Here is a 15,914-nt window from a genome sequence, read left to right as displayed (position 1 = left end):
ATCTTCATATGAATGTGCTATTTTTGTTTGCTGTCTTTTGGAATTGATGAAATTGAGAGTGAAAATGATATTTAATGCATTTTACCATTTGATGGAATTGAGAAGTGAATGCCTTGGAACACACCTAGTCCTGTGGAACTGGCGCCTGTCTAAATATCTATGAGCAGTGTACCTTGTAAACCAGTGGAATTGTATGTAGCGCGGAAATCTTCTGGGTTATTCACGGCAGAAGAAATTTTTATGAATAGACATGCATAATTTTATTCCCAAAATGTGTCTTTTTGAAAATGTCTTCTTTATTTTTAAAAATGAGTTATATCACGGCGTGTCAACTTAATGTGGGAGGAAAGCCCGAAGTGATGCACGTCTCAGAGGTTTACCACTTCGGTGAAATCCACGAGCACGGGTATAGTGCTGACAAACCTAGAAACATAATCGGGGCGAACGGGGATTCGAACCCACAATCATAGGTTTCTGGCGTACCCAAGGGAAGCAACTCTGCACAGCGAATCGTGGCGTCTTAGACGACTGGGCCAACCGTGCCCCCGAGGATCCTAGATATTGAAGAAGGGAGGAGTGAGTTTGAAGTGTATGTGCAAACAATTCTGTTTCAAGATCCTTTGCATGTCTCCCCACATTGTGTTTATTTTCATTTCGTGGAAACTGGACTTTTATAGTCAGTTGACAGCCTCCGTGGTCTAGTGGTAGAGTGTCCGCCCAGAGAGCGTAAGGTCCCGGGTTCGATCCCCGGCCGTGTCATAGCAAAAGACGTTAAAAGATGGTACTTGTTGTTACCCTGTTTGGGGCTTGGCATTAAGGGGCTAAAACAAGGACTAGTCGGTTTGGAGTCAGTATACTGTGTCTGAGTGGGGTATTCACGTTAAACTGCGGCATGGTATCTCAGTGAGTTAGCACTATAAATCGGCATCAGTCCGGACTAGTACAAGCAGCCACACACACATGTGCAAGCACTTCGCTACATAATGGCAACAATCTTGGACGCAACGTTAAACCCAATTTCACCTCACATTATAGTCAGTTAAATCCCTTGCCTCGCGAAGATGCTCCTTGTTATATATACAATGCCAACCTGGCTGTAGCTAAAGCTTTTCAAAGTCGTCTGTGCACAATTAGTGTAGGAAATTGAGATTTCCAAAGTTTACTACAGCACCAAGCTTGTTTCAAACTGGTTAAGTGAATTTCATACCTGAGTATATGCATGAATATGGAAAAAAATGTAAACAACGGGCACACACGCATGCACAATTCATGCCCTCATTGAAATTGTGGACCCCCTGGATCTGCCCACACAGCTAAACCTCCTGGTGCAAGCTGGTGTATAGAACCTCAGAGTGCTTTTGCTTCTGTACAAGTTGATGTTGGTAATAAAACTGTGACAGTATTTATTGTGGCTTGTGTCCGAGCAGCTCAAGAGTGAGGTACGTTTGTTGATAGGCAACAGTCAATGGAGAAGTCCCAGTCAGGGACGTTTCTGGGCTCTTTACTTTCTACAAGGAGAAAATGAAGATTTGTTTAATGTTGCTATTGTTTCTCTTTAAGCGAGTCCCTTTTATGTGGCCATACATCACGCAAGCTTGACAAGATCATTGCACATTCATGATTCTCTTACCGGTATACCCCTGAAGATCCGGGGAAGAATAGGTCTTCAGCAATCCATGCTTGCTGTAAAAGGCGACTGTGCTTGTTGTAAGAGGCGACTAACGGGATCGGGTGGTCAGACTTGCTGTCTTGGTTGATGCATGTCATCGTATCCCAATTGTGTGGATCGATGCCCATGATGTCAATCACTGGATTGTCTGGTCCAGACATGATTATTAACAGACCGCAGTCATATCGCAAAATTATTGCTGAGTGCGGCATTAAACAACAAACAAACAAACAAAAACATACCATTTCATACCCCAGGGGTCTAGGATTTTCGCTGCTTCAAGACCAACAGTTTTAGTCTGTGTATTTACTATTCCCAACACACTTGTTTTCTTAGGACAGTCAACAAGTCTGTAAAAAATGCTTGTGTGTAAATATTGAGGCTACATTACTTTTTTCCAGTCTTTCATTGAAAAATATTTGTTTTTGCAAAAAACTTAAGTTATTAAGTCTGTAATAGATAACTCAAACAATATTGCCAGGATATAAATAGTCCAGGCTCACATTGATCAGACATATTTAAAAGAGAACTTATAGTCTGGAAGGTAATTTAAGGTACCGATGTTTACTACAATATCTGAAAAACTATTGGACCTACTCCGGTCAAGTTGGTATGAGATTATTAAACAGTCATACATAACTGGATATTACATTTAAAGACAATCGGTGCATGAATAAAAATTCTGTCTATTTAGCTATCACTATATTTCATCAACAACTAGACCTGTTCGTCACGGGTGGAACGAGCATTCATTGAAACAGCCATCTGCATAATGCTACTCCTGTGTCACAGGGCCATATGACACAGTTGAACCAATCAACTCAACTCGAAAGGGTGCAGAGGAATCACGCACGTTGAGACGCCAAACGCTAACACCGTATTCATGCGTGCGTGATTCCCGTTCACCCTTTCCACCACATTAATTGGATGATGCATTAATTCAGTGATTTAAAGTGTAAAGTGGACTATTTATGAAATGAAAGGTAGGGAAACTTGCATTAATTTCTTGATGCATTTTAGGCTAGGTAAGTGAGTGAGTGAGTATGGTTTTACTCCGCTTTTAGCAATATTCAAGCAATATCATGGTTGGGGACACCAGAAATGGGCTTCACACACTGTACCTATGTGAGGAATCGAACCCAGGCCTTCTGCGTGACAAGGGAACGCTTTAACCACTAGGCTTCCCCACCACTCCTTTAGGCTAGGGGTTATCACTCACAATAACTGGATGATGCATTAATTCAGTGATTTAAAGTGTGCCTCTGATCTCAAATTTTGCAAAACAAGTTTTTGTGCCATTTATTTCAGTTTTCCATCCACCAATGGGATGCCTCCATTGGGCAGCAGATCCTCAACATCAGATATGGAAGCAACAAGGCACCCCAAGCATGGATGTCCAGCCGCCAGAAGTGGTTATATGCCCTCATTCTCATTGGCTGTCCCTGGCTACGAGACCGATCACATGACCTCGTCAGATTACTTCGCCTGGAGAATTGGGAGGATAGGGTATGTTAATTTTGATTGGCTGGGGTGCATGGGGTGTCAAAAACTGCCACAGATAGGCCAATACATTTTGTGTACCGTATTTTCTTGAGTATAGTGTGCACTTTTTTTCGAAAAAACACAGCTGTGTAGAAGGGGGTGCGCATTATACACGAATTATGAGTTTGGATGTTTTTTCCCCCCATGGAAAGACATTACCGTGAGCACGAAACACCGGAAATACCATGTCAACAAATCCATACTGAAGTACGCAAAATACTTATGTAATTACACTGTCTGGCTATAAAAAGTGTTCTTTTTATATCTGGACTATTTTATTCAAAATTCCTTATAATATTGTTTTTATTAATTTCGGCGAAATCGTGTGTGAAGCGATCGGAAGATCGCACAACTCACCGTTATTAGCAGCAACCACGGTCAGAATACCGCTATTGACGCCTTGAAACAAACTTTAGTTGACAGAGAATGGATACATATATCATAAATGACATACTTTGCCTCGTTAAAAGTCATATTTGTTTTTGTTTGACGATTCTATGTCACGTGATCACGTGCGCGTGAGCCTTGACGGTGACTGGTCAGACATGTTCCATGTAAAAAATAATACCCGGGAATAGCGATCAGCTGCTTCGCTTAGGGTTATTATTATTTTAAATATGTTTAGTAAAGGTTGCATATAATTATGAAAATAATGGAATATATTATTCCTGATAAATAAAATAGTTTCAGATACAATTGTTGCCGATCCTTGCATTAAAAATCTTATAAAGTTATATCATTGGGTGTGTCTTGACCGAATCACCGGTCGATTCCAAGAAAATGTGTGTACAGCTGATTGCTGTTTCCAGCTTAGTTTACGAGAAAATACGCAAGGTAATCTTAATCCCTAAATATAAAACAATGCCTAGCAGAACAATAAATACTTTTTAAACGGTAAATAAACATGTCTGGTGATTTTTTATCTCAAATTTCGAATTTGTACTGACGAAGTTTCTCAGCACCCGTTCGTTTGCCGGACTTCGCTGAAAGGGTACGGTGTAAAAAATTTCTGCGCATAATATTCAAATTTCTTTTTTTCTAAAATATTGAACCCGCTAGAGGGGGGTGCGCATTATACATGGGTGCGCACTATGCTCAAGAAAATACGGTAATGTGTGTTGAATGACCTGTATTCTCCTACAACAGCTGCATCGGTCATCTTAGCGCTGCGACTGTTGTTATTCTATGTTAAAGAATGGAAGTTACGGTCATCTTAGGCTACGAGTGTTGTTAGTCTGTGTTAAAGAATGGAAGTTACGGTCATCTTAGGCTACGAGTGTTGTTAGTCTATGTTAAAGAATGGATGTTACGGTCATCTTAAGCTACGAGTGTTGTTAGTCTATGTTAAAGAATGGAAGTTACAGTCATCTTAGGCTACGAGTGTTGTTAGTCTATGTTAAAGAATGGATGTTACGGTCATCTTAGGCTACGAGTGTTGTTAGTCTATGTTAAAGAATGGAAGTTACGGTCATCTTAGCTCTGCGACTGTTGTTAGTCTTTGTTAAAGAATGGAAGTTACGGTCATCTTAGCTCTGCGACTGTTGTTAGTCTATGTTAAAGAATGGAAGTTACGGTCATCTTAGCTCTGCGACTGTTGTTAGTCTTTGTTAAAGAATGGAAGTTACGGTCATCTTAGTACTGCGACTGTTGTTAGTCTATGTTAAAGAATGGATGTTACTGTCATCTTAGTGCTAAGATTGCTCTGTAGAACATGGCCCAGGTCAACTTGTTTTGTTTATTGACTGTGTATTTCTCTGTCCCAGATAGAGAAGTACTTGCAGTGGGCAGAGACGACCCTGAAGGTGGCAGCACTGGTCAACTTCCTCATGTTCCTCCGTCGTGGAGGCTACCTCAGCGTGGTGGAGAGGATTTTGGGTGTTCAGTCGATGTTCCCGCAGAGGCAGGGCCTGAGACAGGTGGGAAGATGCCCTTATACACCTGTCTGTGTTGATAGATGAACCTCAATATTTGATAGATTGTAGACCCGTGAAGATTCCGGGGTAGAATAGGTCTTCAGCAACCAAAACTTGCCGTAAAAGGCGACTATGCTTGTCATAAAAGGCGACTAACGGGATCGGGTGGTCAGGCTCGCTGACTTGACTTGATACATGTCATCGATCCCAGTTGTGTGGAACGATGCTCATGATATCAATCACTGGATTTCGATTATTTTACAGACCGCCGTCATATAGCTGGAATATTGCTGAGTGCGGCGTTAAGCAACAAACAAACAAACAAAAACAAAATGATAGATTGTGACATTTTAAGCTCACTTGATTTTAAGTCATGGTGTGTTTGTCCACAGCTCGTTGGCATTTGTTTCTGGTCCTATACCAATAAAGATGAAGCTTTATATGGTTGTAATGATGATTCACATAAATCTTCAAAAAAATGCTGATGCAGCATTATGCCATTATCACTTACTCACTCCCCTGAAAATCAAAACCCAATTTGTTGAAGAGGATCTGTTTTGATTTTCATTCTGGTGTCATCTACACAATAATTTGACAGAACTATCCACACATTCACTCACTGTGAACATTACTCAATTCTGACTTCAGCCACACCCACATGTTTCCCCCCACCCTTCACTCATTACATCTACCCAACCAACCTTATTCTCACCCCCCTTCACTCACTCACTCAGGAAGTATCCAAACCACCCAACCACTCACCTACCAATCCACCCGTATATACTAACTCACCCACCCTACCACTCACTCACTCACTCACTCACTCACTCACTCACTCACTCACTGAATCACTCACTCACCCACTCACCCACTCACCCACCCACTCACTCAGGAAGTATCCAAACCACCCAACCACTCACCTACCAATCCACCCATATATACTAACTCACCCACCCTACCACTCACTCACTCACTCACTCACTCACTCACTCACTCACTCAATCACTCACTCAATCACTCACTCACTCACTCACTCACTCACTCACTCACCCACTCACCCACTCACCCACCCACTCACTCAGGAAGTATCCAAACCACCCAACCACTCACCTACCAATCCACCCATATATACTAACTCACCCACCCTACCAACCACTCACTCAGGAACTAACTCAGGAACTCACTCAGGAACCATCCAAACCTCCCAGTCATCCACCCACATTACTACTTGCCAACCATTAGAAAATTGATGTGTGTGTGCCGCAATCGATTAAAAAATGTTGTCCTGTGGGATTCAAACCCCAGAAATTTGTGCAATTGGAATACTTGTATTAATAAAAGAATTACTTTTTGTCTTTGTTCCAAACTTTGAAAAATGGGGACATTATATTTTCCATTTGTGTTTTTTCATTTTACTCAGCATCTCAGCCATGCATCTATATAAAGCTTGGATTCCAGAGTGACCACTTGGTCTCATGACTGATCCTCGTGCAGGTTGAAAGAGAGTGCTGCAGAAAATAAGTGTGTTACTCCAATGAACTTTTTTGTCGTCAAGTACTGAATAACACCCTCAAATCTAAAAACAACTCATGTTTCAGGTCAGCTTTGAGTACATGACGAGGGAGCTGCTTTGGCATGGCTTCTCGGTAAGTAGAACAGCCGGGTGGTCTCAGAAGGTAGAATAGCCGGGTGGTCTCACTGGGTAGAACAGCTGGGGGGTCTCAGTAAGTAGAACAGCCAGGTGGTCTCGGTAAGTAGAACAGCCGGGTGGTCTCAGTAAGTAGAACAGCCGGGTGGTCTCGGTAGGTAGAACAGCCGGGTGGTCTCAGTGGGTAGAACAGCCGGGTGACAAGCATAGTCGCCTTTTACAGCAAGCATGATTAACATAATGAGCAACTGGGATACGATGACATGCATCAACCAAGTCAGCGAGCCTGACCACCCGATCCCTTTAGACGCCTCTTACGACAAGCATAGTCACCTTTTACGGCAAGCTGGTTTGCTGAAGACCTATTCTATCCGGAATCTTCATGGGTTTTCTTGCAGTGAGTGGGTGGGTGGGTGTGAGGGAGGGTGAGAGAGAATATTCCAGTAATATCACGGTAGGGGGACATATCTTCACACATTGTACCCATGTGGAGAATCGAACACAGGCCATTGTTGTGACAAGCACGTGCTTTAACCACAAGGCTACCCCACCACCCAAGTAGAAAATACATTTGTTGAAAACTTTGTCTTGGGTGCACTCTCATGAGAAGGGGGCGGTGGGGTAGCCTAGTGGTAAAGTGTTTGCTTGTCTCGCTGAAGACCTGGGTTCAGTTCCCCACATGGGTACAATGTGTGAAGCCCATTTCTTGAGTCCCCCGTCATGATATTGCTGGAATATTGCTAAAAGAGTGTAAAACAATACTCACTCACTCGTACAAGAAGCCCTGGTTGCTTAAGATCTGTTTTACAACTTTTCCCTAAATTGATTCCAATCCTGTTTCTTCCTCCAGGAATTTTTGTTCTTTGCCCTCCCACTAGTCAACTTGCAGAGAATCAAAAACACTGTGGTACGTTGGACATTCCCACGTCGGACAACACAGCACCCTCTGGTGGAGAGATCCCGACACCATCTGACTTCGTGTGGTGTGTGTGGGGAGTGGCCGGTTGACCCCCAAGAGATCGGCTGTGTACATGTGTTCTGCTACTACTGTATACATGTAAGTAAATATATATTTCTCCTTAGGCCTTAGTAAATTAGGGATGGGGGGAAGCCGAGTGGTTAAAGCATTCACTCATCACGCCAAAGGCCTGGGTTCGATTCCCCCCACCTGGGTACAATGTGTGAAGCCCATTTCTGGTGTCCCCCGAAATGATATTGCTGAAATATTGCTAAAAGCAACATAAAACCATACTCACTCACTCACTCACTCACTCACTCACTCACTCACTCACTCACTCACTAAATAAACTAGATTTTCATCCAAATGTTTTGGCAAGAGTTGCGCCCCTTGGGCACGCCAGAAATCTGTTATCATGGGTACGAATCCCGGTTCGCCCTGATTATGTTTCTAGGTTTGTCAGCACCATACCCGTGCTTGTGGGTTTCACCAAAGTGGTAAGCATCTGAGACCTGCATCACCTCAGGTTTTCCTCCCACATTAAGCTGACACGCCGTAATATTACTGGAATACAGTCTGGAATGGCAGTAAACCCAACTCTCTCCAAATGTTTTAAGCATGGGATTCAGGAAGCATTTTATTTAAAAAAAAGTACAAAATCTCCCACTGTTCAAGGCATCTGTGTACATTAACTATTGACCCGTGAAGATCCGGGGTAGAAAAGGTCTTCAGCAACCCATGCTTACCGTAAAAGGTGACTCTGCTTGTCGTAAAAGGTGACTAACAGGATTGGGTGGTCAGGCTTGCTGACTTGGTTGATGCATGTCATCTATCCAAATTGCGTGGATCGATGCTCATGATATCAATCACTGGATTGTCTGGTCCAGACTCGATTATGTACAGACCGCCGTCATATAGCTGGAATATTGCTGAGTGCGACGTTAAACAACAAACCAACCAACCAACCAACATTATCTATTGACTGATGGGATTCAGATTAATAACAAATGTTCTACGGACTATACCAGACCTGGTGCTTACATTGTGAGCAATGATCCACGCCATCGGTGTACGATGACTGCAATCAACTGAGTCACTGAGCCTGACCACCCAAACCATTTGGTTGCCTCTTGCTACTAGCGTACCAATTCCAACCCAGAATCCCTACAGCAAGGGTGGAAACTGGACTTTTAAAGACAGTTAACTCTCTTGCCTCGGGAAGATGCAGTTATATGTGAATAACCATACATGCAAATGATCTGAACTTGTGTATATTCTTCTGTTTCAGAGCAACTATAAAGCAGACCCTGGTTTAACCTGTCCCCTGTGTAATAAGGACATTCCCGACCGTGACAGTATTCAGTCTGTCCGACTCCGGATACAACCACAATCCTGATTGGCTGGAATATGTTAAGCTTTACCATGCATTTATTAAAAGGAGACTATGTTCTGTGGTCTGGGCATCTAAATGCAAATACTGCAATGTGTGAAATAAAATATTGTCTATGAATACATCAGATGATGCTTGTGTTCAGAGTGGTTTTTTAACTACTTCCTGTACTGGCTGGGAATCGGTGCCCCAGGTGTCAGTGACACACCATGTAACCAAACTACTGTCAAAAGGGTGTCAGAACCAGACACACTGTTCCATTTCTTGCTGCAAATTTAACGCTAAAAACATCCTCCAAACTCCAAACTGTGATATATGGTTTCTGTACTCTGTCGGCTATGACAATTTTTAATATACAGTAAACAACATTTATAACGAACACGCTTATAACGAACTGACGGATATAACAAACATATTCTTTTGTTCCAGCCATTTGCTGTATATGTGCTGTATATATGCTTATAGCGAACTACTGTTATATCGAACTAATATCAGTAGTCCCTTTGAGTTCGTTATAACCGTAATTTACTGCATTAGCACACTTGACTGAAAGTCAAGTGATCTTATGTCACGGCTTATTTGCCCAGTAAGTAAAGGTTGGTTGGTTGGTTGGTTGGTTTGCTGTTTTACGCCGCACTCAGCAATAGTCTAGCTGTATGACGGCGGTCTGTCAAGAATTCGATTCTGGACCAGACAATCCAGTGATTAATATCATGAGCATCCATCCACGTAATTGGGATCGATGACATGCATCAACCAAGTCAACGAGCCTGACCAACTGATCCCGTCAGTTGCCTCTTGCCTATTCTACCTCGGATCTTCACGGGTCCGCAAGTAAAGGAAGCCGTCAAGCTTCATCTGTTGTAAACATCTCGCCAGAAACCACTGAACCAGAGAACCTGAAACGAAGTACTTGTTCCCACTAAAGATGACACCCCCAATTTGTACTAGAGGTTTAAATCTTAATTTCAATATGGCCACCATTGCAGCCATATTGTTAGATTTTCCTCACTATTTATGCACAACATATTTGAATAGCAATGCTGACAGCTTTTTGGACATTTTAAAATGGTGACTACACAGGAGGTGAGCTACAGTGCCTTGGTGCTATTTTTATGTTAGGATGGATTCTTTTCTCAGTTTATCCTGACGTGTCATCACAGATATCTCACACAAGAGTAGGTTCAAAGATACACGATATAATTTGTTTCGTTCATTTTCTTGTCATTTTACTAGAGTAAATCCAATGTCCTCTTCCGCCACTGAATGTGCATAGCCCAACTATGGACTCACTTTAACCATTGAGAGAGTTGAGCGAGTGGTGGATAAAAGCTAAAAACAGTGGATCAGTGCTCTCACTATCAACCACTGGGTGAGTGAACGGTGGATCAGTGATCTCACTATCAACCACTGGGTGAGAGAACAGTGGATCAGTTCTCTCACTATCATACACTGGGTGAGCGAAGAGTGGATCAGTGATCTCACTATCAACCACTGGGTGAGAGAACAGTGGATCAGTGCTCTCACTATCAACCACTGAGTGAGTGAACAGTGGATCATTGCTCTCACTATCAACCACTGGGTGAGTGAACGGTGGATCAGTGATCTCACTATCAACCACTGGGTGAGAGAACAGTGGATCAGTTCTCTCACTATCATACAATGGGTGAGCGAAGAGTGGATCAGTGATCTCACTATCAACCACTGGGTGAGAGAACAGTGGATCAGTGCTCTCACTATCAACCACTGAGTGAGTGAACAGTGGATCATTGCTCTCACTATCAACCACTGGGTGAGTGAACAGTGGATCAGTGATCTCACTATCAACCACTGGGTGAGCGAAGAGTGGATGAGTGCTCTCACTATCAACCACTGGGTGAGTGAACTGTGGATCAGTGATCTCACTATCAACCACTGGGTGAGTGAACGGTGGATCAGTGCTCTCACTATCAACCACTGGGTGAGTGAACAGTGGATCAGTGCTCTCACTATCAACCACTGGGTGAGTGAACAGTGGATCAGTGCTCTCACTATCAACCACTGGTAGGGTGAACAGTGGATCAGTGCTCTCACTATCAAGCACTGGGTGAGTGAACAGTGGATCAGTCTTCTCACTATCAACCACTGGGTGAGTGAACAATGGATCAGTGCTCTCATTATCATCCACTGGGTGAGCGAAGAGTGGATCAGTGCTCTCAATATCAACCACTGGGTGAGTGAACAGTGGATCAGTGATCTCAATATCAACCACTGGGTGAGTGAACAGTGGATCAGTGATCTCACTATCAACCACTGGGTGAGAGAACAGTGGATGAGTGCTCTCACTATCAACCACTGGGTGAGAGAACAGTGGATGAGTGCTCTCACTATCAACCACTGGGTGAGAGAACAGTGGATGAGTGCTCTCACTATCAACCACTGGGTGAGAGAACAGTGGATGAGTGCTCTCACTATCAACCACTGGGTGAGAGAACAGTGGATGAGTGCTCTCACTATCAACCACTGGGTGAGAGAACAATGGATCAGTGCTCTCAATATCAACCACTGGGTTAGTGAACAGTGGATCAGTGATCTCACTATCAACCACTGGGTGAGAGAACAGTGGATGAGTGCTCTCACTATCAACCACTGGGTGAAAGAACAGTGGATGAGTGCTCTCACTATCAACCACTGGGTGAGAAAATAGTGGATGAGTGCTCTCACTATCAACCACTGGGTTAGTGAACAGTGGATCTGTACCCCTGCTGAGTTATATGATTTCAAAATACATAAATGTGTATTTTACGTCCCGAGGGAAGTGATTGGATCCACAAAATATATGCCACAAGCCGAACTCATTCAATCTATTCACCAACTTAGTATACTTAGTATACTACTACTACTACTACTACTACTACTACTACTACTACCCGTGAAGATCCAGGTTAGAAAAGGTCTTCAGCGCCTGTACTTGTAAGAGGCGACGAACGGGATCGGGTGGTCCAACTCGCTGACTTGGTTGATGCATGTCACCGTGTCATCCAACATGCGTGGATCGATGCTCATGATGACAATCACTGGATTGACTGGTCCAGACTCGATTATTTACAGACCGCCGTCATATAGCTGGAATATTGCTGAGTGCGGCGTTAAACAACAAACAAACAAACTACAACTAATATCATCAACATATTAAGCATGCATGCTCCCTCAACATGCGTAGATCGATGCTCATGATATCAATCACTGGATTGTCTCGTCCAGACTTATAGCTGGGATATTGTTGAGTTAGGCATTAACCAACCAACCAACCAACCAACAAACAAACAAACGTACAAAATTACCACACGAAGCAGAATAATTGAAGTGAAGAAAGCTTAGTATACCCATGACATGACCTGATTCACATTACTGCACATTACAATATCATCATCATCATCATCATCATCATCATCATCGAATAACAGCCACCATCAAACATGGATGTATACTTTCCTTTGCTCATTGTGCGTGCGTGCGTGCGTGCGTGCGTGCGTGCGTGCTTGTACTGAGTCCGGACTGATGCCGATTTATAGTGCTAGCCCACTGAGATACCATGCCGCAGTTTAACATGAATACCCCGACTGACTCCGAGCCGACCCTGTTTAGCCCCTTATAATCCCGAGCGCCAGACAGGGTAACAACAAATACCATCTTTGAAAGTATTTTGGTATGACGCTCTACCACTAGACCACGGAGGCGGTCCTGTTTGAAACGAAATTTAATGACTTAGTAAAGAAATCTAACAAGGAATGTCCGAACATTGATTGTACTTCTTATCAGAACAGAAATATAATACAAATCAAACTTATAGTTTCAATTTAATCATTCCAACACCCAAACCGTGTGTGCCCAATGGATATCATTTGCGTCTGTTCATAATTGTTATGAGTATACGGCGCAATATTTTGCCCCCGAAAAAACCCTGGTATCTCTTCAAATTTTGATACCAGAATTCTGATCCGATTCTAAACATGGTTGTCATGTACATCGTACTAAACACGGCATTATTTACTATTACTTAATTAAGATTTTTTATTGATTATTGTTTATACTTATAATCTCAATGCAATGGAATATGCATCATTGAAACTTCTGTTAATGAGTTAGGCATTTTCGTGTTAATTTTGTTTATAAATAGTTTTATTATTTTGAAAATATTACAAAAAAGCAGTTGAGCTACAGAGCTTTGCGTATGTGGCAGTAGATTTGAATATATCATTATAACACTGATTAGTAACCCTATCACCTTTCCGTAACTCCAGCTTGTTTCCCCGTTTCGCCATATCTTCTGAGTGAGTGAGTGAGTTCGGCTTTACGCCGCTTTTAGCAATATTCCAGCAATATCACGGCGGGGGACACCAGAAATTGGCTTCACACAGTGTACCCATGTGGGTTTGTTTGTTTGTTTGTTTGTTTCTGTTGTTTAACGCCGCACTCAGCATTATTCCAGCTATATGATTGCAGTCTCAAACTAATCGAGTCTGGACCAGACAATCCAGTGATTGACATCATGAACATCGATCCACGCAACTGGGATACGATGACATGCATCAACCAAGTCAGCGAGCCTGACCACCCGATCCCATTAGTCGCCTCTTACGACAAGCATAGTCGCCTTTTACGGCAACCATGGGTTGCTGAAGACCCATTCTAAACCGGATCTTCACGCGTTGTACCCTCGAACCCGCGCCTTCCGCGTGACGAGCAAACGCTTTAACCACCACAATGCCACTCCCCATCCCCACCCCCATCCCCCAATATCCTCTGAACCACTGGATTCTTGAAACTGAAGTGGGGTGTAGCGATGAACCCAGCAATTTGGTCGCTTAATCGTTTGGCAGACAATATCGTTTTTACCCAAAAGTCTGAAGCATACTTATTCTTTTCAAGCATTTTCTGATAAAATTAATAATTTCTTTGATAAAGACATTGTTTGATCATTGTGATCAAACACACATATCCGAAAAACTAATGCTGCGAGCAAACACAAGGATATGGAGTAAACTCATAAACGACAATTTCCAAATTTGTAGCCGGGCTGTCCAGTAACTTGACCAAAGACCATGAAACTATAAAAAAAACAACGACTGCAAAAACACACTTTTGAGCATTTGTTCATCTAATATATTTTTGAAACGTTTTTAAAGTGTAAGCGCTTGCTTTTTGCGCCACGTAGTAGCTGCATCGCTGTGTTGCATTCCAAACATATACTGAGGGGCAAAGGAAACGATACACCTAAGTGGATTTTATCATATCTTTGATTTTCAATTAAAAAGGTAGCGATATCATACCCAAAAGTATTTTACTGGCGCTTTGCCAGCTTAATTTTTTTTTTATCTCTATCTGGTTTTATTTTTAAAATATGATTTGATTTTGAACTTTTAAAAATTAAAAAAAAAAAATTCTCATAATACACAACTGATGATGGGTATCTCAGATATCTTATCTTGAAAATCAATACATTTGCAATTTTCGGCATAAATTAACAACATTTTAAACATGTTGGGGGTCATGTGGTTGCAAATTCATTTCCTACCCCGGTCTGCATTGAACCAATATATTTTGACACAAAATAACCTAGCCACAGATTACTTTTCACAAACTGTTGAGAAATGAATGATGATGGTTAAATAGATATAATCAAATTTAACAACAGTTGTTTTAATTTTCCATTAGATTAAAAACAACCTCGGTATAACCTCAGTTGATATCTTTTTCACTCGTGTGGTACTTTATATATATTGTTCATAAATCTTAAACAATTTTTTTATCATAATCATCATAATGATTAAAATGCATTAAAATGTTAAGGCGCTTCGCAACTCATGCTCGACTATCCACTGTATTATATCTCCATTCTATTATGATTAATATATACTTAAAAATCATGTGCGAAATTTGGAACAAACAAAATACAAGCCATATTACGGAGAGGGGCGTCAAAATCGGCTCTACATGGTGTATCCATATGGTAAATTGGTGTGACGAGTCAACGCTTTAACCTCGCTAGACAAACCCCACCGCCAATGGCTTTGTCGGTTAAGAATATTAACATAAACAAATGTCAAACAGGTCAGAAGTGTTGTATATTTCACGCAGGTGTTCACCGGAAAAGTCACGTGATGTTTACTTTCGAGTTTAGCCAATCGGGAAACACTTCCGCTGCACGAGTTTTTCATGCGCGTAATCCAGACTCAATGAATCGAAGCAGACGACGCTTCCTTTATCAAATGCACCGGTGCATGTTAAATTAATTTCAACAGGCTGTTTAGACTTCATTTAAAATGGAGATTACAATGGGCTTAGACCTATTTTTCTCATGTTTATATTTTTCACGCGCACTACGGTAGACGCTGCTTTTAAAACTTTGGTACGTCGTGTGCATTATGAAGACTTTTCACAAGAACATTTTTCCGCGTGATTTCCTGCCCTGTCGGATGTTTTCATTCTGAAGAGGACGTTGAACAAAACGACAAGGTAAGTGCAGCAATATGTAATTAAACAATCTGTCTGTGAACATATAATTATGTAAAAGTATAATCGCCGAGGCTGTAACCATTCACAGATGATGTGATATTATAAATGATACAAAACAGCACATGGAATGGGCACCAGGCCCGTTGCAGCGTTTCTCAGTCACTATGTGTGTGTTAGTGTTAGTGTTAGTGTTAGTGTGTGTGTGTTAGTGTTAGTGTTAGTGTGTATGTGTTAGTGTGTGGGTGTAAAACCTTGTGGAAAAAATGTTCTTATTTATATCTTATTGGATGTACAAG

General features: G+C 42.0%; 2 protein-coding genes across 2 annotated transcripts in view; one reads left to right on the top strand and one right to left on the bottom strand.

Moving 5' to 3' along the window:
• The window catches only part of LOC124117798 (peroxisome biogenesis factor 2-like), a 36,850-nt gene extending 27,601 nt beyond the window's left edge, over positions 1-9,249 (top strand). The window contains exons 4-8 of the mRNA XM_046479819.2: positions 2,978-3,175; positions 4,975-5,127; positions 6,723-6,770; positions 7,623-7,829; positions 9,019-9,249. Coding sequence (XP_046335775.2) covers positions 2,978-3,175; positions 4,975-5,127; positions 6,723-6,770; positions 7,623-7,829; positions 9,019-9,126 — 714 coding nt within the window. The 3' untranslated portion in view covers positions 9,127-9,249. The remainder of the gene's footprint in view (positions 1-2,977; positions 3,176-4,974; positions 5,128-6,722; positions 6,771-7,622; positions 7,830-9,018) is intronic.
• Positions 9,250-10,414: 1,165 nt separating this feature from the next.
• On the bottom strand, positions 10,415-13,424 carry LOC125378724 (putative proline-rich protein 21). Its single transcript, XM_048394669.1, has 2 exons — positions 13,388-13,424; positions 10,415-11,706 (listed from the first exon to the last, which is right to left on the bottom strand). The coding sequence occupies exons 1-2, from the start codon at positions 13,422-13,424 to the stop codon at positions 10,415-10,417; spliced, it is 1,329 nt and encodes a 442-aa protein (XP_048250626.1).
• Between the last annotated feature and the right edge of the window lie 2,490 nt (positions 13,425-15,914).

Source organism: Haliotis rufescens, unplaced genomic scaffold (genome assembly GCF_023055435.1).
Source record: "Haliotis rufescens isolate VD_foot unplaced genomic scaffold, xgHalRufe1.0.p SCAF_13, whole genome shotgun sequence".
Classification (NCBI taxonomy): domain Eukaryota; kingdom Metazoa; phylum Mollusca; class Gastropoda; order Lepetellida; family Haliotidae; genus Haliotis; species Haliotis rufescens.
This window is presented reverse-complemented; position numbering and strand designations above follow the sequence as displayed.

Coding starts and splice junctions, on each gene's coding strand:
- LOC125378724 (XM_048394669.1), bottom strand. CDS start 13,424: ATGGCGAAACGGGGAAACAAGCTGGAGTTACGGAAAG. Junction 11,707..13,387: donor CAAGCTGGAGTTACGGAAAG/GTGATAGGGTTA, acceptor TCTCTCACCCAG/TGGTTGATAGTGAGATCACT.